Consider the following 26,652-nt stretch of genomic DNA (forward strand, 5'->3'; position numbering starts at 1 on the left):
CTACCCTAGCAGGAGCCTTCAAGGTTCCTGGGTAGAACTCAGTCTGCGCCCAACTGCCAAAGAGCTTCTATCCAAACGGGGCCCGGCCCTCCCGGTTGCTGCAGACTGACCCCCGATGTGACCTGGGCTTTCCTTGTCTTTCTTCTCTGTCTTCACATCACTGCCACCAAACCCTCTCATTCTGGTGCCTGCGTCCTCTGCCTGCTGCCAGTTTTACCCACCATGCTGACTCTAACCTAGACTGGTGGGAGGTGAAATTCAACACTGGGGCTGCTGCATCCAGGGCCTCCTGCAGGTCTGGCCCTTGCAGGAACTGTCTGCTCTGACATACTCAAGCAAGCCTCGGCTAGGATGTACACCATCAGCTACAGGCATTCTGGAAGGGTCACAGTAGGGGAGAGAGTAAAATCAAACAAAATGTGCTTGGTAAACATTTCCTTTACAAAGCAAGTTTATTTTATTAAACTGAAAATAATATTTAATAAAGTAATCAGCATATGGTAAAAGCCCATACCCGTGAAGTAAACCAGTTCAGTTAAAGACAATAGATGCACTCATCATAACTAAGCATCCTTTTCATCTCTAGAGGGATATGTAGGAGAGGGGCAGGGAGGATGAGCCTGGACCATATTTAATCCCATGTATAAATTAACATAATTTAAATGTAAACACAAAACGAACAGTGTGAACAATGGATTTCAAATTACCATCAGATAAAAACAGCTAAATTTAACCTAATTCCAAAGCCATTTGACCTTAAGATATGAGTGCTATTAAGGGTACGATTTTTAAATAGCCTACTTCTTTCAATAAAGAGCATCAGATATTCCTACCCTTAGTCCCTAATATGGCCCCATCAGTCAGTGATAATAGGCTTGAATATTAAATACTGATGGATCCTAAATAAGAAACAAAGGAAAGGTCCACATTAATCACATAATTTTACCTCAAGCTACCAGATGATTATTCTTTGTGATAAACACAAGTGTTTCAATGCCAGGAGACCGGGTTCAGTCAATCTCACTTTTGCCTTCCATACACCGGCGATTGTGCCACCTTGACTGGGGCATACTTAATTCAAGAGAGTCATGTGAAAAAACTCACAGTTCCAAACCCTTTGGAATGCTAATTTAAAGTGACATTTGTGGAAAAATTCAAGTTACTAAGCAACATTTTTCCATTGCACAGAAGGGGAGAATTTAACTGTCATAGGCCAAATTACACTTTATGTACCAAACAACTACACTATGTCCTTGCTCATTACTTAATGGCTGAGTCTTTCCATTTGGGACATTCCTTAAGTACCTGTCTCTACAGGGTCTTACCAGGGCTGCAAGCCAGCTGCCTGCCTGCCTTCTTTCTTTTCTTCCTCCCTCCCTCCCTCCCTCCCTCCTTCCTTCCTTTCCTTCCTCCCTTCTATCCACCCTCCTTTCCTCCCTCCCTCCCTCCCTCCCTCCTTTCCTCCCTCCCTCTTTTCTTCCCTCCCTTCCTTCCTTCCATCCACCCTTCCTCCCTCCCTCCCTGCATTTTCCCCTCCCTCTCTCCTTTCCCTCCTGTCTGCCTGCCAGCCTTCTCTTATTTTCAGAACTGGAGATTGAACCCAGAGCTTTGCCTTACACTAGGCACATGCCTTACCACTAAAGCTACATCCTCAAACTATGGTTTGTTTTGTTGTTACTGCTGTCTGACTGTTTTGGCTTTTAAGACAGAATCTAAGTCAGCTGCAGTGGCCTAGAACTTGCTATGTAGCTCCAGTTGATCTTGAATTTGAAGTCTTCTTGAGTAGCTAGAATTATAAGCATGTGCCACCATGCCTGGCTTTCTTTCATCTAACAGTAAAACTATAATATCCTTGTTTACTTATTCCACTATTCAGCTATATCAGAAGCTGCACAGGCTTGTCTGAATTGGGGATTTTAAGATAAAATAAAGGTGAGGTGTGGCAGTGCACACCTTTAATCCCAAGGTTTAGGAGGTAGAGATGCAAGGACCAAGAGCTCAAAGCAACGTGAGCTACATGAGGTTGTTCAAAAAACACAGAACGCTGGAAACACAGGCCCTACCAGGAAAGCTATTACTGTTGTGTTGCTAAGTAACACAAATGTCTGCCATATTTTCTAGTTATTTGTTTACGCCACTGTCAGTTTTATTCAAAAAAGTTTCTTTTTGCGGGGGTCAGTAGGAGTGTGTGGAGGAACAAATCAGGGTAATGAGAGGTGAATATGATAAAAATACATATTACATATATGAAAGTACCATAATGAACTCATTATGATGTATAATTAATACACACTTATTATTTGTGGTTTCTCTTGCTGTGATAAAACACCATGGCTATAAGCAACTTGGGGAGGAAAGGATTCTTTCATCTTACAAGTACATCATCCAAAGTCAGGGAAAGAACAGAAGGCAGGAATTGGGAGGCAGAAACTAAAGCTTAAGAGCGCTGCTTACTGACATGTTCCTCATGGTTTGCTAAGCCTGCTTCCTTATACTACCCAGGGCCACCTGCCCAGGGGTGGCTCTACTCACAGTGGGCTGAGCCTTCCTCCATTAATCACTAGTTAAGAAAGGGCACGATAGGATGGCCCACAGACAAGTCTTATGGTGATATTTTCTCAATTGTGAGTCCCTCTTCCTGAGTTACTCTGTGTCAAGATCACAGTAACCTAGCAGGGCCATTAAAAAAACAAAAACAAAAACAAACAAACAAACAAAAAAACCAAAGCCTCATTTCCTCTGTCTACAATAAGCAGAACAGAACAAGATCCACACAGACACACAGTATAAGAATGCCATAAGACAGACAAGACACTTTAAAGACAGATTTTTTTTTTCTTTTTGAGTACAGAATTTTTGGTAAAAAGAAAACCTAGCTTATTTATTAGATGGATGGAAATATAATTTTTTGTTGTTTTCTTATTTATCTTTCTGAGAAAGGGTCTATGTATGTAGACCAGGCTAGCTTAGAACTCACTAAATAGTCAAGTCTGACTGTGAAATCTTGCTCCTCCTTACTCTGCTGCCAAGCTAGTAGAAATACAAACATACATACAAACATACATTCAAACATACATACAAACAAACAAACAAACAAACACCACCTTGCCTAGCTTCCTCCCATTGCCGCTACCACCTCCTCTGTTCCTCTGCTTGAAAAAAGTAAGGAGACAATGAATACTACAAGGTCCGTGCAGTCACAAAGGACAGGTGTACCATGAGAGATAACCAGGGTATGTGGTTTAATTCATCTGCCCATTTACTTGAGCAGTTTGTTAGCGGGTAGCTCAGTGTTCCCTTCCATTTGAACCCTCTTGCATTCCGAAAATTCAAAGATACAGAGGAGATAAAAGCAATAATAATAAATATACAATGATATTGTAAATGACTAAGACCAACACAAGTACATACTCCTTCTTGTCACTGAAGGTAAGTCCAAAGACCCTCCTGGAAGCATATTATACAATGGTTTAAAATTAGTGCCTGGTTAAACTGGCTTCCTAAACTGCCTGGTTCTTCTAAAGTGTTTCTGGTTTGCTGCTGTGCTGTTCAAGGGTTTACTGAGCATCTACAATACGCTGTACTATATTATGGCAGCAGAAATACAAGTGAGTCACTAACACCTCTGATATTGAGGAGCTTCACAATGTGATGGGAAGCAGATGTTATACAGACCACTGCAATACAAGGTGACAGATGGTCCCATCTGTAAAAGAAAGCCTGGGTGATGTCCGGGTGCAGAATGAAAACATGAAACAGTGCAGGAAAGTGTCTGGAGGAAATGATGCTCTAACTGTGTCCTGTAGAAAGCAGCACTTAACTGAATAAAGGACCATGGCAGCAGAAGAGCAGCAAGCACTTCGTCACAGAGGCATGGAGCGACAGGACATTTGCCAAGGAACGATGCAAATGTCAAGCAACTTCAATTCTGGAGTCCAGAATCAAAGCTAGAATCTAAGGGACATTCTGTGCTGTCCCGGCCTGTGGATGGTCACAAGCCACTGGGAAGTCCAGCTAGAGGGATCTGGATTTTAGGTCCACTTGTAGCTTAAGGTAAAAGATGACCACCCAAGAAGGGGAGCAGAAGCATGGGCCAGGCACAACTGCCTAAGCTTCCATTCTCCAGGGTCACCAATAGGGAGGAGGCTTCTCCTGGGTGTCTGTGGTGCACTCCTCAGCTATGACATCACCTCCAGGGGCATTTTGGAAATTCAAGTGCAGTACCAGGCAACTCAAGACCTCATCCCTGGAATGATGGACTGCCTTGGACATGAGCTGTGACAGATACAGAACTAAATGCCCTAGACAGTATAGGCCAAGACAGAAAGCAACCACCCTCACCGCCCATCCCTGTTAGCTGTGTATCTCAAACTCTGCAATAGAAGGGACTCATAAATAGTATAACAGAGCCTGTCAAATGCACGTCAGTTATGTTGAATTTATACTGAAGGATCCTAACACAGATGGATTCTAGATAGCACAGACTTTTGCTGCCTTCATTTTTCCTAATTTATGGTAAACAAAAGCATTGTACTGAGCAGTTAATGGCACACTCCCGTAAATAAAAGGTAGCTGTTTAGTCCTGACTTCACCACTTTCCGAGGGGCCTTTCAGGTTTTCTTGATTGCCTCGGGGGAGTGGGGGCTGGAGTCCCAGCAGGTACAGAGGTGCACCAGTCAGAGTGGCCTGTATTCACCCCAGCAGAAGCCACAGTAAAGAGCCAAGGTCCGCAAATCCAGAAATGAATTCACAACAGCCAGGCCTGATAGCCAGAGGGCTCCATTCCCAGTCCACACCTCTGCCTTGCTTGAAATTTTTTGCCATCCCAACCTTCTTTTTCACCAGCAAAAAAGTCAAAACAGCATTTATTACCAATATTCCTCTTAAAATGTGTCCTTCCTCTGACACCAAAGCTTCTTCCACAACCAAGCTGCTTAGACGGAGGCCCCTCTACCACTCCCACCGTGCCAGCCCCTGCTCCTGACACGATTCCTGCAGCTGTCCCTCCTAGGTTGCTCCAGGGATGTACTTGAACTGTTGGCTAACTCAACCTCTAAGGGGAAACAGCCACTTAGACACCCACCTGAATTAATTTCTCAGCCAGTATTTTCATTCATATAGTTAATGGAAAGGTTCCCGGAACCTCTGTAGACAGAGACTGATGGCATTTCCCAGATTTATTTAGAAGGAAAAGCCAAGTCTAAAGAAATTAATAAAAGGTCCTTTCTTTTTGTTCATAAAGAAAACCTAGCCAGAGTTGAGGAAATGGCTGGACCATCATAAGACAGGCTCACACTTTACAACGGGAACTGTTTAATGACTAACATCATTCCCTCTAACAAGATAGTCTCATCTTCGGCTCTGTATATTTCAACCGGAGGGTGCTAAGCATCTGCACTGTGCTTCAGATAACGCGCAGTGTCTGATAATGTCAAAGCCATTCATACTGGATATGGAAATGATCAGGAGGATTCTAGAACCAGTACTTACTCTCAACAGTATGAAAACAAGGTAGACACATTTCTGACACAGGACATTCTAGCAGCACTCCAACTGCTTTGGATAAAGAGACAGAACTGAGCAGGGAAGATGTACCTACACACCGTCAGGAGGTCAGGGTCTCTAAGCCCAGCACCCAAAGCCAATTGGATCACATCACAGTAACCTCAGGAGGAAGGTTCATAATCAAATGTATTATATGCAAACTCAGGAGGCCCCAGAGCAAAGATTTCTCATTTAAAAGGTAGGCTTCACCAGTTAAATGGATGGTAAGCTGAAAATGCCAGCAGTATAGCAACCCACTCTAAAAATAGTCACAAACATTTAAGTAAATCAGTGACTGAGCATATAGTAACGCACAGATACACTGTGTATAGTATACACACAAAATAATAAACATTCAAACAGGTATCTCTCAGGGTTCACTGGCCTACTTTGGGGCTGCTGTTTTAAAATGTGCAAAGCCAAAGGTAGTTATCTAATTATCAAGAGTAATCCTGAATTACTTTCTTTCCTATAGGAGTGGTGTCCTCAGTATCCACAGTAAATCCATTAAAATGTGAACAATAACTCAGAGTAATGGAAAAGCACAAGAAATCATGGAAGCTTTACACTGGGCAGTGAAAAGCAACTACAAGATGGGAACAACCCAGAAGCAGAATTGACTTTGCTCTTTTTTGATCTAAACTGTGTCCCCCTATAATTGCTGTGATTTACAGGCTCGGGGCTTTAACCCATGTGTTATTTCCAGACACAGGAAGGAACCTGGTAGTCATTAAAAAACTGTCACATAAATAGCCACTTACCAGCTCACCTGGGGAGTATAACATCGGACAAGTATTTTAAAAAAAACAAAAAAAAACACCAATTTTGTTTATTTTACTCCCTGCAAGCTTTCTGTGGAAAGGGGCAGGCTGGTAAATTTTCTAAACATACAACCCTTAATTATCCATACCAGCCGATCAGAGAAGAGCTACAGACAAGTCAGAATGAATCATCCATAGACACTAATGGGCTTAGAAAAGACAACTCACATAGGGCCAGGCACCTGTTCTTAAAGACGACTCACATACGGCCAGACGCCTGTTCTTACACTGTATAGGGCTCATGGGCCAGATGTTAGCCAAGCACTGAGGTCAGATTCACGGGATTTGGACTCAAGGGACTGAGATCTCTGTGCCAAGGCCGGGTTTGGGAATTCGTTGGCTGCAGAACCTCCAAATGGTCATTTAACCCTTTCTCTACCAACTACCTTATTGGTTTCTGGAGAAGACTAAATGATATAGAAGATTTAAAGTTTTCAGCACAGTACTTAGTAAATGCTTCATAAACAAGTCCTTTGTGAAAACTGTGGTTTTAATCACTATTGGAAATCAGGAGGAAAAAGCTGCTTTTCTCTTAACTGAAAGGGCCCTTCCCACCCAGTGTTTCTAGAAAGCCAGCTAGCTGTTGCAGAGTAGGAAATCTTGGTTCATTGTGACAGAGGCTGGGGCCTGCTGACACCAGCATAAGACATGGAGCTCATATATTACCTGTGCCCAGTGGTTCTTAAACACAATCATGCATGTTTCCGGGTCAACTCCCTTCAGGCTCACAGCCTGCTGAAGTTTGCTTTCTGTTGAAACCGATGACATCATAAACCTTTGACGCTTTTAAGTCATATTTAATTTTCAAGAAAATGCCGTAAGCAGTCATTAAATCCAAGTATCATGTTAAAAATGTAATTTCTTCAGTCTTCATGGTCATTTTCCAAAACCTGTAATGACAATAATCAAAAAAAATGTATCTTATGTTCTTATATTAAACTGGACACTGGCTATTAAATTTAAATAAAAGGAGAGAGAAAATCCAACACAAATAGTAGCTATATGACAGTTAGAGCATATTATCTATATTCAACCTAAAACTTCTCCTAGTCTCTCAACTTGTTACTAAAAAATTGTAAACTAAGGTGCTACTAACCTATATGCATGTATTAAACAATTATGGGATTTCTTCTCTCCAATAAAAGCATTCACTAACCACAAGTTATTGAACCGAATCACCCAAGTTTAGTTCCTACAACTAGGTCAGAACTGTGCTAATGACTTTCATCAAAGTTTAAGAAACACAGAGTAATAAGAAAACTGCAAATCAACAGTCACAAGAAAAAATAGTTTCTTGACCCATGGGTGAGCTTCAGAGGCTACAGCCCAGGGAACAGAGGGTTTGCTGGGCAAATGGGAAGATTCAAGTTCAGATCCCAAGCCTTCAGAAGAGCTTGGATGGCGCTGTGCCTATCTATTCCAGCACTCAGGAAGCAAAGTTGGGAACCCTTACTGCAAGCTGGCCAGCTAGATTAGCCACAAGAATAGTGTCTGGTTTCAACTGAGAGACCAGACTCTACCTCAGTTAATAAAGTGGAAAGTGATCAAGGAAGACACATGATGTCAACTTCTCATTTCCACATGTACACATAGGCACACACACCAACACACACATGCACACACACGTGAACCAGAACACACACCATCTAGACTCCTTGACTCAACACAGTTGGGTTTTGTTTTGTTTCTCAATAACTTTATAGTGAAATTGAAAACATTTGAGCTACATGAGATCCTACATCACCAAAAGAAAAAAAAAATAGAAGGAAGGAAAGAAGGGAAATTGATTCTCAATCATTTTGTGGCTTTTCTAAAATACAATGGGATTCCAAGTAACCTTGACAAACTGGTTAGGAATGACCCATCAAAAACAAAATAGTGAGTAAAAGGTGGAAAACTTATAAATAAAAAATGAATTGTGTGAATGAAATATGAAGAAAATCTAGCTATGATACTATCATCATTGGAAAAATTTAAGGTCATAGACTGTGTCCTGAATCTGTAGGAGGCTCTGACAAAAGCAGTAGGACTTTAGTATTATCCAGCCGGTTCAATCAGCCCAGCGAAGGACTAGGGAGAGCTCACAATGGTATTTGTCCTCGGACTTGGGTCTGCATGATGGCTCAGCAGTAAAGAAACGTGCTGCCAAGCCAGACAACCCGAGTCCAACACTCAGATCTCCACACAGTTGGAGGAGAAAATCTGAAAATACTGTAAATTATCTTCTGATCTCTTTACTCTTGCCATGGCATGCACATGTGTGAGTATGTGTGTGTCTATGTGCACGCAAACACAGAAGACAGCAGACAGACAGACAGACAGACAGACAGACAGACAGACAGAAATGGAAATAACTGCAGACGTGTTCAGGTTTGGAGGAGCTAGCTATTTTCAATGCATAAGAAGGATGTCACGAAGGGAACAGTGATCAATTGTTCTTTTCCACCAACCACAAAAATGTGAGAACAGAACTGGTACTGATTCAAGCTGGATTTCTTGGGAAAGCTCTTTGTGAGTGTAGAACTAAACACAAGAAAACATGAAACATTCAAACCAAGAACTCCTGTAGGTGGGGGGACAATTTAAAATGAAAGGATTTTTAAAACGGGGGTTAGTCATAAGAATGGAGAACTTGCAGGAATAATTATTGCAAGTCTGCTTTTAAAGAAGAACCAAAGAGCAGCAGCATACTGAGCCATGTAGCAAGGAAGGCCTATCTAAGGACTACAGTCACTACTTGAGGAAAATGGCCTGCGAAAATTTCCACAGTCATGTTTAATGTAGATACATCTGAGTTCCCAAACCTGTATTTGCTATTAATACAAATGGGTGTTTTCCATGAACACTGCCCGCCAATGGCCATGGCCCTTGCCACCAGCAGCTGTGCTTCACTGGATCCAGCTGATGATTGAAATAACGGGGGCAGTAGCCCCACGCTTGCGGACCGTGGACCACAGCTCCTGGTCTCCTTACTTGGCCTAGGTTACCTGACTATTGTTTATCCATGTCTAAGTTTGCAGCTGTGTGCTAAGTGATAAAACTGGATTATGAGTCAACGTCCTCGCTGTCCTAAGCATTATATGTCTAAGGCATCACCAATACCCTTTTCCAGAGGCTATAGTGATAACGAAGACAATCAAAGCACCTAATTTATCCCAGAGGTTGAAAACCTGTAAGACATCTTAAGATGCTTTCCAACTCCAGGATTTAAAGGCCCTTCTTCAAAGCGAAGAAGAATATACATCCTCCTAATTGCCTCTGAGTAAAGAACATGGAAAGGGGGGAGAATGCTGTTTTCTAAGGTGCTTTAATACAGCTCTCAGAGAGAACGTATCTTTAGAATTCTCAGAGATGGAAGAATGCAATCCAGAGGAAAAACATCTTAGCCAAGGCTCTGAGCTTACAAGTCAGCTTTGATAGAAATAGAAATAGATATGTCTCTGGCTCCCAAGTCCAAAGCACTTTCTAGGACGTTATACTCTTCTTAAGGGCTACAGTGCCTCCCTGGCCTGACTCCCTCAAGTTATCCATCTTTTCTAGGAAAACATAGCCCCATTGGTTTATACTTTTCCAATCACACTTTTTGAGAAGGGGGTGGTGTGCAAAGATTCAAACTGTGTCATGGATATAGAAACAACAGCAAAAAGAAAACTTGGAAGAGAAAAAAGAAATGAAGAAAGTTACATAGCCTAAATTAGAGACAGAAAAACCTGTGCCAGAAGATCCTCAACATAGCCACAAACACTACAAACACACCAGATGCTTCCATTGCCCCTCTTTGTCCAGGTTGCAGAGACTTAAATACCTGGTGTTCTCTGGGGCAATATGAACCTGAGAGAGACAGCTCCATGTTTAGGACAGCTGTATCAGGACTCCAGTTCCTTGACTGCCAGTTTCAATACATTGTCTACACTTTCCTGTATTTTCCCCGGGTTTACATTATTCCCATCATTTTTCTGCATTTCTAGATCATGACCAATGGAAACAAATGAAGCACAGAGACAAAAGAAAGCCAAAAGCTAGAAACAGGTGAATGGTCGCTAACCGGAATGTATGAGTCACAAGCATGGTAGTCATTTCTCTATGTCCTCTGCTCTTCTCCGTCTAAGTCATGCGGTATTGAGAGGGTTAGGGTGACATTTGTCACTCTTCATACAGAGCCAAACACTTCCCATAAATACACAATGCACATGTGCCTGGCAACTCAAATCCCACGCTTGAGAGAGCTCCTCACAATTCTCAACCTTAACAAGTGATTGTTTTCTTTCTTCAAACAAATCACTAGCGCACACTCGCATCCCCCCCCCACACACACACACTACACCCAGAATACTGTTTGTAACAGTGGTAGCAAACAGGTTTCAGGGTGTAGTTGCTAAATTCTTTATTTGGAGGAGTAAGGAAAAAAAGAGATAGCTTGTCAAAATACATTTATGACAGCCTAAAATTTAATCACAAATTTTTCACAATGAAACCAGAACTGACTATATCGTTTCCAAAGACATTACCATTGGCTACATTTCAATCTTTAATATTATATATGGAAATGTTTTATTTCATCAATATGGAAAGAAAATGTACATTAAATAGTAATAGTAACAGGACTAGCAGTCATAAGAATCAGACATAGTTTTATTGGCCCTGTTTTGAATGGCCCTATATTTTAGTATTTGGTTATGAAAGAATAAGCATATGTTCCATATTACAAAATTATATACTATGAGACATAATCATCAAAGTGGAAGTCGTAAGGGTTCCTTTTCCCTATATCCTCAGAAGCAGACCATCAAAAACCCTAGATAAATGAGAACAAAGTACACTCACATGCATGATAAAATGATAAAGGATAAAATGTCTGAGGGAAGTCCCGAGCTTTATAAATATGCTGAGGTCCTGCTTTTCCTGATCACGCCCCGTCCCAGAGGAGAACTGCCTCCACCTCAGGCCTTGGCAGCCTGACTTCCTATTCTCTGGAGAGCTACAACACTTAGGCCAGTTAGGCATGAATCAAAAAAAAAAAAAAAAATCACATTATCAGCAAGTTCCAGTAATTATTTTTGACATATCACTCGCTCACTAACAGAATGAATACAAATTATGAGTGTTTGGGCATTTAGTTACATATAATCTCATACTATTCTTTGCTTCTTTTAGCTCTTAAAAATAGTTAACATCTCACAATGAATTATTGTAGCCTACCTTTGCAACTTTTTTTCTTCTTCTATCCTTTCAACCCTAAAAGAGAGAAACAAGGATGGGGGGGGGGAGCACTTGTTATTAAATTACTTCCTGCTGATTAAGGGCATTGAGTTACTTGAGGCAGGTTTGCTTTTTGCTGTGAGGATATCTAAGCTCTTCTTGTTTCTTCTTTGCACATAACTTCTTAACAAACCATAACCAACCAACAACACCTCACACACCCCTCCTTCTTGAGACCCTAGCATTTATATACCCTCTGAAAAGTCCCCAGAATTCCAAGGTCACACAATCGCAGAAGCTATCTGCAGCTGGCAAAAATCACACCCCTGCTAAAGCACGAGGCAAATTATGATCAGCTGCTGTGGGTAATCAGCAGCCCCATAACCCATACCTGGTATTGAGGTGAAAACATAGTCCCATAATGTTTCTTTCAAAGAAACAAAAATTCACACTCCAAATTTTAAAAACAAAACAAAACAAAACAAAAAAAACAAAAACAAAGTTAAGCAAAGGGATGGCTGCCTTTAAGAACAGCTGAAACGGGCTGGTGAGATGGCTCAGTGGTTAAGAGCACCCGACTGCTCTTCCGAAGGTCCAGAGTTCAAATCCTAGCAACCACATGGTGGCTCACGACCATCCGTAACAAGATCTGACTCCCTCTTCTGGAGTGTCTGAAGACAGCTACAGTGTACTTACATATAACAAATAAATAAATCTTTAAAAAAAAAAAAAAAAAAAAAAGAACAGCCGAAACAAGATTTTATTAAGGGAAACTTATCTATATTTGCAAACCTACTTAGAAGGGGCCTATGAACATGGAGTGGAAAATATATGGCAAAGGGTTCCATGGACCAAAAGGAGCAGTAGAAAAGTAGGCCGTGAACACAAGTCAGGGAGTGCTGCATCTTCAGGGCTGGCGTGCCGGGTCAGAGCAGTACCCAGAACCCTGGAAAGGCAAGGCAGGCTCCCTTACATTTCTACTTCATCCCCTCCTGATAGTTCTGTTGATCTGCAGAGGGCTAAGAGTTCAGAGCTAAGCTTGGGGGCTAAAAGCATTAAGTTTCCACTTGAGAACTTAGCCTCGAAGCTAGCAGATGGGGTACAGACTCTTCTAGCTCGGTCTCTAAGAGCTTCGAGACCTTAAGGGGCAAAGGAGGGAGGTCTTCATTAAAACCCAGGTAGGTAACTGCTTAGGACTCAATCTTTGTTCCTTGGGTCTCTTCTAGCTCAAATAATTATTGTATGTACTTTATCAAAGCTGTTACAATCAGATAACCACCAGTGAAATATAAAGGCCTTTGGACAACAATCTTTATAGGAATTCTAGTTGCAATGAGTTTGTATCTGTAATGTCTTTACTATTGAAGAACATTTCCTTTAAGAAGTCAACAGCCTAAAAACTAACCACTCCACACAAATTCTGTGATTAGGAATCTTTGCCTTTTCCCCAACAACTGTCAGTAGAAAAACTCATTGTTTTAGACCACACATTTGGAATGCTCTAAATTGGTTGCTACTAAATACATAAAAAGTCTATTACCGTAAATGTGCTTACCACATAAAATTCTATCTAAGGGTGACGACTCTTCAAATATTGGGAACACCTGAAGAGAGGTGAACTTGTTGCCCTCAATTACAACTAATAGCTGAGGGGGGTCATTTTGTACCCAACTTCCTCAAACAACCTCTTCTTAGAGCCTAACAAAATCTTATTAAATTGACATCCTCCCATGCTGTAATCCTCGGGCCCAATCCACCCCACTCCATCCTCACGCCCAGCCTCTCTCATAGTATTGAATGGCAATGCTAGACCAGAGAAACAGAGCAGGCCTCTGGTGTTCCTGTGCTTGCCTCAATTTGCCACAGTCTGACTCTGACCCATCATTTCAGTAAGGAAGTAACTGTTCATTCCGCCACTTTGCAGGGCACTGGTTAATTCACAGAATATGCATGAAGAAAACTCTCCCAATGCACACATTCCAGATGGCTTCAAGCTGGGATAAATGCAAGCTTCAAAACAGTTAACAAGATTGCAGAGCACGGTTAATATACCAAGGAATAATCCTACCATATTTTTACACATTAATTTCACAAAAACAGGCTTCCTTCCAACTAGGTCACATCCAAGTTCCCTACAACTGAACACAAAGCAGAATCAAAAGCAAAAGAACAAAAATCAAAATTAATATACAAATTTATACCTGAAATTTGGCTTGGAACTATTAAAGTCATTTAAAGCACCAGGTATATCAACTATTCTCCTTCAAAAAAGTTTAAAAGCCACTTCCAAGATTTATTCATTGTAAAAATTATGTAGAATACAAAAAAACCTAATAGTTCAGATCCTAGAGCTACAGCTTTAGTGATAGTTGTGTGGTTTGGGACTTCGGATAACAAACACCCATACAAACAGAGAGGGAACTTGTCTAGTTCAGGCCTCAGACACGGATGGCGCCTGAGACTGTCAAGTCAGACCTCAGACACATTATTTTAATCACTATTATCTCTCCAGTGACATACAGTGTAGCACTATTTAAACAGCAAGCAATTGGGAAGACCTTGTATATTCCTCAACACAGTCTGGTTAAATCAATTATGGTATTTCCATATAGTGAATACTAAGTTGCAATTTTAAAAAGAAGTGATTCTTAAATATTATATATGTATATATACATATATGTTATGTATATATTTATTTTATAATATATACATATGGAAAGTATGCTAGCATATATATAAAATACCAAAGATAGCATGCCATACTTAAGGGGGAAAAACAGAATTCTTCCACATACCTATAAAACTGAAATGGTCTGTATGAAGGCGCAGGAACTGTAAGGCTGTGGGGCATTCGGTGGTGAGGGGACTGCAATGAAAGGGAGACTTATTTCACTGTATGCTCTTTCCACTTTTTAAATCATGTACTGCATGTGTGAACTAATAATATGCTTTGAGTGTGAACTACCCCACAGGCTCACATATCTGCACTCCAGAAGGCATGCAACTTAGAAAGGGTGGGGGCCTTTAGAGTTGGGGTGAGTTGCCAGAAGTGGACTGCTGAGAAGCAGAACTGCTGCTTGCAGCCCATCCCCAGTCCTGGCCCACCACCCTGCATCCTGACCAGCACTGCAAAGGAACAAGCTACATCCCACCCCAGCCCCCCCCCCCCATTCCTGCCATGATAGACTAAATCTCCAGGACTGTGAGCTGGAATAATCTTCCTTTCAAGTTATTTCTTTCAGGTATTCTGTCAGCGAAATGAGAAAAGTAACTAATGCAGAAAATTAGAATCACTGAATAGGTTTTTGTTGTGGAAAAACCTAGCCATGTGGTTTGTAGAATATCGAGTTCTCAGGGGGAGGGGGAGGAATTTGGGGCTTCGGGTATCAGAAGTCCAAGAATGCTGGAGGCGGAGCTTTCTGGGCCACTCTGCAGGGAGTTCAGAAGACCACAGAGCCAATACAAATACTCAGTGAAGCCCGTGTTTGTGCCATTTTTTTAGAGGGGTCCAAGGGCTCTTGCCTGGTGGAGGAAATTTCAATGCAGTATAGCATTCAAGTTACCGTTCATTGCTCTTAATCATGTTTACATGAATGAAAGCAGAACATGGAGAAGAAATATGTGGAAAATGTGCAGCTTGGCAAGGGAAGAAGCGAGAGTAAGTTTAAGGATGCGGACAAAGTGGGCATCATTGTTAAGGGACTGAGTGCATTTAAAGAGAAACTTCCCACTCTCTATTGGGATGGTGGGAAAGGTCCCTGGAGGACAGGACTCCATCCATCTAGTATATAAAAATATAAATTCTCTTGAAAGGAGAAAATAGAGCCTGAGAAAGCAGAGCAGCAGCGCAGCCTTCCATTAGACTGCCAAAGCAAATGTCCTCCCTGGCTCAGTGCTCAGAGGCCACCGGAGCTGTGGAGGAGAGGGGCCAGGCTACATCACAAGCTGGATGTGGCAGCAGCATCCTCACTGTGCCACTTTGCAAAAACCTAGAACATAAGCTTTATAGTGTGAAGGCTTACACCAAGTTGTTGAAGCTAGGCAATGTCTAGCTGAGTAGGGTTCCCTTCGTGAAGCTCCTAGGAGTGTGTGCAACGGTAGGAAATTGAAGCCCAGATGTCTTAGGTGCTAAGAAAGCAGCATACCCTCTGGGACAAGCTGGAGAGTCCCAGTCGAACTGACCCAAGGAGGAGTCTACATTTGCTACAGAAAGCAGAGGTGGAGGAGCAGGGCCACCCAAGCCTGTGGGAGCTCTAGGTGTCAGGAGTGAAGCTGCATGAATTGGTTCTTGCTCTGGTGGGTTTTGGTTTTGTTTGATCTGTTCTCTTCCTTGTTATACCCCCACGTCTCCCATCTAGATTCAGAATATTGACTTGGCGCCATTGAAAACTGGAAGTGTAGAACTTTGTCTTTGATTTTACAGGGGCTCAGAGTTAAAAGATTACCTTGAGTTATGGAGGAGACTTTGAACAGTGCCGGAGTTGTAAAACTATGGGGACTTTTAAAGTTAGACACGATGTTCTTTACATTATGAGATGGCCATAAGCCTATGGAGGTCAGGGGCCAAATGGTATGGCTGAGTGTAAAATGTCTTCCACAGACTGACTCATGTGTTTGAACAGTTGGTCCTCTGCAATGGGTGGCACTGTTTTGGGACTCTGTAGAACCTTTAAGTACTAAGACTTACATGGAAGAAGAGCAGAGGGTCACTGGGTAATGGGGCATAGATCCCATGTTCTAACATGGCTCAGGTTCCAGCCCAAGATATCTAGCCCAAGATGTCTGTCCCTTCAGTGTAACTAGTCAGCTCATGCTTCTGCCCCCTCAGTCATGAGCATCTCTGCTGCAGTCTCTCCTGACAGGATGGGCTTTATTCCCTGAATAAAGAGCTAAAATAAATCCTTCCCCTCAGGTTGTTTTTACCAGTATTCTTTCACAACAATGTGAAAAAGAACTACTACTCAACTGATGCCTCTGTGTGTGTGTGTGTGTGTGTGTGTGTGTGTGTGTGTGTGTGTTGGAAAATAATCTAGTGGTTCCTCGGAAAATTGGAAATAGTTCTACCTGAAGACCCAGTATACCACTCCTGGGCATATAACCAAAAGTTGCTCCACCATATCACAAGGACACATGTTCCATTATGTTCATAGCAGCATTATTTGTAATAGCCAGAAGATGGAAACAACCCAGATGTTCCTCAACTGAAGAACGGACCAAAAAAAAAATGTGATTCATTTATACAATGGAATACTGTTCAGCTATTAAAAATGAGGACACCATGAATTTTGCAGGCAAATGGATGGAACTAGAAAATATCATCCTAATGTAAGGTAACCCAGACCCCCAAAGGACATGCATAGTATGCACTCACTGATAAGTGGATATTAGCCACAAAGTTCAAAATACCCATGATACAACTCACAGACCATAGGAAGCTTAACAAGAAAGAAGGCCCAAGTGTGGGTGTCTGAAACCCACTTAGAAAGGGAACAACATAATCATGGGAGGCAGGCAGAGGGAGGGACCTGGATGGGAGAGGGGAAGAGGGAGAGGAAAAGGAGGTGCAGGATTGTGCAGGTATGGGGAGAAAACAGGAGGGACACCCAGAGGACCAGGAGAATGGATCAAAATGTGCAGCAGGTGGGGTTAGGGGGCAGGGGGCAGCTCTAGAACGTCCCAGAAACCTGGGATGTGAAAGACTACGAGGACCCAATGGGGATGACCTTAGCCAAAGTGCCCAACAGTGAGGAGATAAAACCCAGAGACTACCTCCATTAGACAGACATGACCCCCAGTTGAGGCAGGGGACCACCATGCATCTTCAAATTTTTAACACAGAATTGTTCCTGTCTGAAGGAAATGCAGGGACAAAAATAGAGCAGAGACCGAAACAAAGGCCATCCAGAGACCAGCCCAACTTGGGTTCTATCCCATGCACACATTAAACCCTGACACTATTGCTTAAGGCCACATTATGTGTGCAGACAGGAGCCTGGCATGCTGTCCTCTGAGAGGTTCTACCAGCAGCTGTCTGAGACAAATGCAGATACTTACAGCAGACCATTGGACTGAGGTCAGATACCAATATGGAAGAGTTAGAGGGAGGACTGAAGGAGCTGAAGGGCATTGCAACCCCATAGGAAGAACAACAGTGTCAACTAACCAGACACCCCAGATACCCAGAGCTCACAGAGACTAAGCCAAAAACCAAGGATCATACATGGACTGGTTCGTGGCCCCAGGCACATGTGTAGCAGATGCCTCAGTGGGAAAGGATACACTTAATCCTGTGGAAACTTGATGCCCCAGAAAAGAGGGATGCTGGTGAGGTGGGAGTGTGCCCAGGTGGGAGAGCACCCTCCCAGAGGCTGGGGGTGGGGGACAGGAAGAGGGCCAACTTTTATAGTGTAAATAAATAAAATAATTTAATAAAAAAAAGAGAATATCTTAAACAAAAGCAAAAGTTCCTAGTCCAACTGACGTACAGCAATAATAGCATTCTTCAGTGGCTTCTGGGTCCTTGGAGAAGATCGAAGTATCTGCTCAGTGACACCAGCTTGCGGGAAGAATGAGTAGCTTAATACAATTTGCTTTCTGCCATGAAAAGCTCAGAAGACATTTAAAACAAACATCTAAATAGCAAAGCCCACTTGTGTGGTCCCTCAGCAAGCTTAGGGCATTGGTTCCAGGACCTCTGTAATGCCAAGATCTATAGATCTACCACCCAGAAGATCATCTCTAGAGTACTTATAACTTAAAAGCCACGTGGAACAGTTGCTATGCTGTATTGTCAAGGGACCAAACACAACAGAAAAGTCTATATGTGTTCATCACAGATGCAACATTCTTATTCTGAAATATTTCCCATCTGTAGTTAGTTGAATCTGTGGGTGTGGTCTTGCTAAGAGAGAAAGGGCCGGCTGCATATCTGTAGTGGTGAGGCACTTAAAGTCCAGTGCAATAAATATGGACCAAACCCACACATTGGGAAAGGGTAAAGGGATCAGAAGAGTAGCGATCTCATTTTTACAGAGCACTGACTTTAAAGGCTATTTTAACATTGCTGTGCAATAACACCAACAGAATCAGCTTTACACATCTTGTTTTCAGTCTGTGACATTACTAGAGCTATGAATGAACTAGTAATTATGAAGTTAATACTTAAACTTTCTGTCAAAGAGATCTGTGGAACTCCAAATACAGTCCCGAGGCCCCCCAAGATGACTTCCAAAGACTCTCAGTTTTAAGAGAAATGACAAGAAGGCTAGGTGCAGTGACACATGTCTATAGTTCCATCACTTAGAAGGCAAGAGGACTGTGAATTCAAGGGCAGGTTGGACTGCATAATGAGACAAGAGGGGGCTGTCAGAGTGAGTCAATACAAACATAGCTCACTACAAAGATTTCGCCCAACACAGACAGAGTCCTGCACTACCGCTTCCTATCCCACAGTCACATTGCAACATGTTTAACACTACCTTCCCAACTCTTCTAGTTTGGACTTTCTTAAGGGGTTTTGTAAAACTTCTATAAAATCTGGCTTGTATATATATATTTTTAAAAGACTAAAGATTGGATAAAAGCCAAATATCATTACCTATAAATATAATTATTTTCTTTTATGTGTATGGTGTTTTTACCAGCACATGTGTCTGTGTTCCACGTGCCTAGCACCCACAGATGCCAGAAGAGAGCACAGAATCCCCTGGAAATAAAGTTACAGGGAGTCGTGAGCTGCCACATGGGTACTGAGAACCAAGCCTGGATACTCTGGAAGAACAGCCAGTGTTCTCACTTAATCACTGGGCCATCTCTCCAGACCCTGTTTCTTAAAACATTCTCTTTTCAAAACATTCAGTTGTGAAGAGCAGTGCTGGCTGCTTTGAAGGTTGGTTTCTTTTTGCCACAGTCATCATTTCTAAGGCAGAATTTGGCACGAGATTGGCCGCCCCCCTTCATGGTGTGGTGCTATGCCAGAGTGAGGCACACAGGCTGTGCACTTGTAAGAGGCTCAAATGCATGTGCCCTTCTAGCTCTGCACACAGAGGTGAGGATTAGCCATCCGTTGCTGGTCTTTCAAGGATCTGACAACAGAAAAGCTCTTGTGTAATCTGCTCTGAGCAGTAATGAAGGCTCCAAGGTCTGCTTCGGGGTCCAGAATTTAGGCTCCCTACTTCTGCAAGAAATAATAGCAAAAGCTAAAATGACTAACATTAAGAAGTCCCGCTGTCACAGGGGAAGGCCAGGGCCAAGTAGTGGGAGTGGGTGGGTAGAGGAGCAGGGGCAGGGGGTGGGTATAGGGAACTTTCGGGATAGCATTTGAAATGTAAATAAAGAAAATAATAATTTAAAAAAAAAAAAAGTTCTGCTGTCACAGTAAGGCTGGCTGGCTGGCTGCCACTACTGAAGAGAATGGTCCAAAGCAACTGGAAGTGGCAGCTATCCTACATCTGCCTCAGTTTGTGCATTCTTGCCTTTGCGGCAACTGGCAGCGTCGAGATGGTTCCAGGCTGTCTATAATTCTTTAATTAAACTTCACTACGTTAATACAAGTGCCGCAATGTCTTTATTAGGAGGGAGGAACAAGAAAAGACAAATCAAAGACTGCTCTAAATTAAGTTGTACTTCAGACACACTTCACACTGGTGTCTTCTCTCTCCTGGAGTTGGCGCTTCAGGTAGAAACAGTGCCTAGGAACAGGCACTGGTTCCTATTTCCACTACAAAGTGATCTGCACTTTAGACTCAATTAACTTTCAAATGCAAAGGAGGCCTGGAATGCAGCTCACACACAGGGCTCTGGTCTAGCACAAGTAAGGCCCTAGGTTTGACCCCTGGCATCACATTAAACAAACAAACAAACAAACAAATAACACAAATAAATCAAAAGCATTGAGAAAGGAATATGGAAGCAAAAAGGAAAGCAGGTACTTTTTTTTCTATGCAAAAACAATTTTCTATATTATTCTATACATGTGTGATGATTCAATCTATTGTTTATCTGCCCTAGAGAATCTTCAAAAATTGATGATCAAACCCTATGCTACTAGAATGTATATCTGCAACTTCTCTAGGGACTATGTTATAACAGTACATAAGGTAAGGCATAAACATATTCAAAATTATGACTGACAATCCCTTAGCAAGGTACTTTAAAGAAGCCAACATACTTCTCCTTAAGGTGGATAAATAGTTGAGAACCCAACAAAGCAGTTGGTATGTGATTCAGGATGTACAAAAGGAATACACGTCATCGAGTGCGAAAATTACTTTCACCACGGAGAGGTGGCAAGTAGAAACTGCACCCAGCTGATGGACACTTGTCCAGTCCCTCAAGAATATGTTCAAAATGGCCTGAACCTCAGAATCCGCTGTCCACTGGACTTGGTCAATCTCTGGGGTTTGTTTTGCTCCTTGCTTTTTGAGTGGGAGACCTCATGGAGCCAAGGACATACACAATGGGCTTCACAACACATTTTCATCACAGCTACCCTGGAGAAGCTTCACCAACAGGAATTCTGTACACACAATGTGCGCCAAGTTCCATGTACATTATATATACACGTATTTTCTGTTTTCATATTCAAGGACTCTAAAGCTGGCAAGCCATCCAACAGACAGATCAGATAAAATTAAAAGACAGATTTTTCCACTATGTAAACATGTCTCTGTTTCTAAAATATTTTAAACCTATTCTCACAAATATAGTATTAAAACCACTGCCAATTAGAAATTCAGTAATAAACAGGGTGCTCTATTGAAACATTTTTTTCCAAAGGAAAGGAAAGAATAATGACAGAGCAGAAATAAACAATATAAGTCTCTGGGTTTCAGGTACTAATATTCATCTAATGAATAAGAAGGGAAATTAGCAGCCATAAATTCCAGCTAATCTACGGCTTCTTTATTTAAGAGTTAGAAAGAGAGTTTTCATTTTAAATCTGGCCATGTTTGGTTGTTTGGGCTTCCAAAACTATACTGATCATATCTAAGGACTTTTAAAGTCTGAGTTACTACCACAGAATATTGTGTATAGATACAGTGTTTATTGAAAGAAGAAAGAGATTGTCTTCAAAAATTGGTCCAACTTTTTCTATTATCTATTGAGAGTTTCATCCATAAGAAAACAGCAGAGGAGTGCTGGATGAAATAGTTTACAGGATCTCATCACGTAATATCCTCCATCTAATATAATCAGTATTCTATATTTATTGCCTGCAAAAAAACCATAATTACTCGTTGATTTGATCAAAATTACTAGGTGACTTGAGCAATTGAATCAGCCATCCAGCCTACGGGGTAATTAGTCAAATCAGTGGTCTGTCAACACGACTAACATTTTCCGAAGCGTGGATTAGACTCTACAACAATATGGTGATCCTTCCAAATCTGTTCCCAGGCCTTGGTCGGTTTTGTTTAACTCACAGACTATATTCTTCATAATTTAATTCACTCTGCACACCTAGGAACTTTTTCTTCCCTTCAAGGCAAGAAAGGAAAGTGACAACAGCTGCTGCTGTACAAAAATTCAGTGAAATCTGATACTCTTGTCTCAGGAAAGAGAAAGGAAAGGACGGGAGAAAGAAAGGGGTTGTCTTTGTTATCAGATTTGAGGGACGCAGTCAAGGAAAAGGAAACGAAAATGGGTTCTTACCAATCAAACCCCTTCTCAGAACTCCACATTCCGTTAAAGGCCACAATCCTGCTGATTTGGTGCCAAATGTCTCTAAAATGTTCTTACCCAAGGAGAGTATGTTTTGGAAAGGACGAGGAAAGCAATATATTTAAAGGCTAGGGGAAATTTTCTTCCATTTACTAGGGTCAGTGAAACATCTATCACAGGGACACACAAACACCTTACAGAATAAACGATCAGAGGCACTCCACAGGAGATGAAAGAGCCAGTGCCTCTGGGGCCCTCAAACAAGTGAGCTTCTGAAACACATTCCCCGTGATGCCTCGCTTCAATCTAGTTATACAATTGTGGAGAGAACCAGAAAGCAGAACCTGCTATCCCAAAAATGTGATTTAAAACATTTCTAGTCTGGCTCCCTGGAAAAAGAATCTCTTCAAAGTCATTAAATAGGATAACAATATAATGAAAGTTAAAAACAAAAAAGCAAAACTGTTCAAACTAGTTACAGGTACTGACTATATGAGTAAGTATATAAGATTATCCTCTACATGGCACAATGACAACATGCACAGAAAATGGCTGCAGACTTATCAGAAGTAACTGGGCACATTTAACCAACATCCTAAAATCTAATTCCACCTGTTTGGACTAGAGAAGACCGTTATATACATACCTGCCCCATGTATAGTTCAAAGAACACTTTATTAAATGTTCAAGCAGGACTTGAGAGATGGTCCAGTGGGTAGAGTGTGTGCTGCACAGGCACGGGAACTTGATCTCAGATCCCCAGCAGCAGGTAAAAGCGGGATGCAGTAGCTCGAGCAAGCCTGTAACCTCTGTGCTGAGGAGGCACATAAAGGTGGACCCCAGGGGCTCATTGGCAAAACAGCCTAGTTAAAGATATGAACTCCACATTCAATGAAAGATTTTTGTCTTAAATGGTAAGATGAAGAGCAACAGAGGACATCAGACATGGCCACCTCTGACTACTACACAAGTGTGTGTATGTGTGTACACACACACACACACACACACACACACACACACATACTCACAAACAGAGACAGACAGACAAAGGGGGACAAAACAGAATATTGCCCATTATAATTTCAGTCGATATCCGTGTGTTTGGCAAGCTGGGCAACACTGTGCTGAATTTGTCTATTAGACAACAGGTTCTTAAGCCTGCCTACTAACATCACTAACATCTTTCCTCTCTCCACCTCTTATTTTAACTATGTCTCCCTATAGCAAAGCAGGCCCTGCCTGGTACAGCTTTTTCAAAACTGGATTCAGGCCTTCTGGCAGGTGAGGGCTTCTCTTGGATCTCTCACGAGTTGATCCCATGCCTTGGTCATGGCGATGCTCGATAGAACAATAACAGTTACTAAGACACTGGGGAAATGTTTGTTCCAGCAAATGGTAGCAATGGCCACCAGGGAGAAAGGCTGCCATTCACAGAGCAGTGCTGGATACCAGACACCACCCTACATTATCAGTTCATCTTTACGGCCACCCAGTGAGGTGGGGACTGACTGCCTTGCCCATTTTATAGAAGGAACGACCAAAGCTTAAAGAAGTCACATCGCAGGCAGGATACCGGGTCAGTGCCTGGAGGATAGCAAGGGAGAATCAGTCTGTAGCTGTGACCAAGAGAGAAAGCTTTGAATGGCTTCAGCAAAAGCAGCTCCTGAGTCCCCACGGTTGGTTACCTACCTAGCTGAGAGGGATAGGAGAAACGCCCATGCAGGGCAGTGGGAAATGTGTTGGTGCACACACACCTCCCCTTGGACTGGGTGCAATAATCACTGAGATCAGTGTGTCGCTGTGGCTGTGTAAGACGGCCCTGTCTTCTTGGGACTGAGAGATTTATTCTCTCAGCTGGGAGCAGCGCTGCTACTGACAGCCCTTTCCCAGAAACTGCTCTCTATTGGATACCTGAGGGCAGCCAGACCCATGATTAAGAAAGCATGATAATCATTTATTATCCATCATCACAGCTTTCTGAATGGCCAAGCCAGGTCTTGGGATTTTATGGTTGGTAATAAATGCCTCTGCCTGCGCCAGGAATAGTTCAGAGCACAGATCCTAAGGACAGCTACCCACCTCGGAGTCTGCAGCCAAGATGGTATGTAGCAAGCACAGCTTCCATCAATCATCTAAGAAACAATACATTTGAGGTTTCTGAATAGGAAAGGAAGGGTTTTAAATATTTGAAATGGTACAAGCCTTCAAACATGGAGCAGCCTCCACCTCTGCAAAGCCATCTGACAAATGCAGTCCAAGCCTGTGTTGGTGTGCTCAATGGACATTTCCAACGGCCGGCCCTTCACAGCGCCAAATGACTACCAAACTATGTCAGGAAGAAGCACAAGTTTTGTGTTACCTAAAGCCCTGCATATTTATATTTCCACTCAGTAGGCGTTTATCCTTCAGGTTAAGCTAAAAGGCAGTTTGGCTAATTTATAAACACAGAAATAGCAACAACATCAAGAACAAGAATAATAAACTAAGCCAGGTACTTGCTTTTTTTTCTTTCAAAACCAAACTGTTCCAGGGCTGCAAGTGTAGTTAGATAATACCGAAGGGCTATACCTGGGGCTATCTTACCACTTCTACAGAATGCAACCAAAGGCCTGCTGGTTTTTATGACAACTCTTCAGAAGACAAAACAGAGCTAATCAATGCCCCACTTATGAAGGCAAGTCCCACTAGTCTCTCGGCTTCTGAATGGAAACAATCCACTCTAATTACAGTAAGGAAATATTTTGCCTCCATAATTTTAGTCAATTGATTTGTAATAAAGGTGAGATATAAATTTAACACATTGCCAGCCTTGAAATGGCTGTTCTTTGAATAGCTTCAAATCTCACAATACTACAGAAATGCTGGACACTTGGGTCATTGCATTCACCTTTCATCCTATGCTACTAATATAGAAATATATTAACCCACGCTGTGCAGATCTTCCTAGTAAGCACCCCCACCCCTTCTGAGTCTACAGAGCAGGGCTGTACCACGGGAGTGGCTCAGAGAACCTGTTCCAAGGCAGGGGGAAAAAAACCAAGCTGAGTCTATCTCTAATGTCTAGCTCCATGCCACAAAGAAAACCTACAAAGAGAAAGCAGTGACCATTCTAAGGGGTACCAATGCCTCTGTCTGAGGGGCAGCCACATTTCAGGTTCTTATGATCTGTTAAAGGTACTCAAGGCGCCCTTTTTAGGGAAAAGAGGATTTAAATCATGGCAGAGTTGGATTCAGATTAGCTTAATCTGAATCTCTTTACCTTAATCCTGAGAAATTCAAAGAAAGAACTGATTATTTTTTTCTATGGTCATGAGCTGTACCTCCAAATTTGGTTAGCCATGTTCCCTGTAAGTGAAGCCGGACAGTTATGTGACTGTGTTAAAGTAAATGAGAAACAACGTGACAGAGTTGAAAACTTAGTAACCTTGAAAACATAGGGGTGGAGCAAGTGCTTGGTTTTCTGCTTTTAAAAATCACTAAGTCTTAACTGTCACATTGTTTCTAAATCAATAAAGCTCCCTGTGTCTTTTTCACCTTCAAATTGCCGGCCTAGGGCCTGGGGTAAAATCCAGGGTAGAATGCTCACCTAAAATGTGTGAGGTCTTGGAATCCATCCCTGTTTCTACCAAATGTGTGTGTGTGTGTGTGTGTGTGTGTGTGTGTGTGTGTGTGTGTGTGTGTGTGTGTGTCTTCTGCCTTCAAAAAAAAAAATTATATGGTTAGATTCCTTGCAGTAATTCCCTAGTACCAATTTCTATCCTATCTTGATTACTGTATCAGCTCCCTTTCTGTTACTGTGATAAAATACCATGACCAAAAGCAGATTATGGCAAAAGAGTTTATTTTGACTTATGGTTCTAGAGGAAGAATCTATAATGGAGGGAGAGGCATGGCTGCAGGAAGCTAGAGTAAAATGCTGAAAGATCATATCTATCCGCAAACATGAAGCAGAGAGAATGAATTAGAAGTGGGGTAAGACTGATCTCCCAAAGCCCATCTTCAGGGATGGACTTCCTGCAGTAAGGCTCTGGCTTTGAAAGGTTCCATGACCTCTCCCAATAGCATCCCCCAACTAGGAACCAGGTGTTCAGATGCCTGAGACACTTCTCATTTGAACCACCACATTCTCCTCCCCAGCCCCCAATAGGCTCACGGATGAAGTATAACACAAAACCTTCATGCTACAGAGATGGGATAAACTGACTAAACTATTTGAAAGGTAAGTTTACATGCATGTCAGAAGTCTCTAAGATTACAACTTTGGAAGTATTTCACTACATAAATATTTGTAGTCATGGGAAAATTGGAAGTAAGTAATATGTAAGGCCTATCATATTGCTGCTAAAAATCTACCATACCACACTCAGAGTACCATATCTTATTACTCGTGGTACTTTTTGTTCGTTGCAATTCAAACTGTGCCTCC

The 26,652-nt window shown here is 42.1% G+C and overlaps 1 protein-coding gene across 5 annotated transcripts in view; it reads right to left on the reverse strand.

Annotated features, from left to right (window-relative positions):
* Fam160a1 (family with sequence similarity 160 member A1) overlaps positions 1-26,652 on the reverse strand; it is a 224,331-nt gene that overhangs the window by 75,370 nt on the left and 122,309 nt on the right. Inside the window, exons 2-4 of one of the 5 annotated variants that reach the window (XM_029537204.1) lie at positions 14,360-14,430; positions 11,565-11,600; positions 7,032-7,255 (exon numbers count right to left, since the gene is read on the reverse strand). The exons of 1 other annotated variant lie outside the window; for it this stretch is intronic. In XM_029537204.1, the coding sequence (XP_029393064.1) occupies positions 7,032-7,136 (105 nt within the window). In that variant the 5' untranslated portion in view covers positions 7,137-7,255; positions 11,565-11,600; positions 14,360-14,430. The remainder of the gene's footprint in view (positions 1-7,031; positions 7,256-11,564; positions 11,601-14,359; positions 14,431-26,652) is intronic. 3 more of the 5 variants (XM_029537205.1, XM_029537206.1, XM_021196553.2) reach the window with 3 other exon arrangements.

This window comes from Mus pahari, chromosome 4 (assembly GCF_900095145.1).
Source record: "Mus pahari chromosome 4, PAHARI_EIJ_v1.1, whole genome shotgun sequence".
NCBI classification, from domain to species: domain Eukaryota; kingdom Metazoa; phylum Chordata; class Mammalia; order Rodentia; family Muridae; genus Mus; species Mus pahari.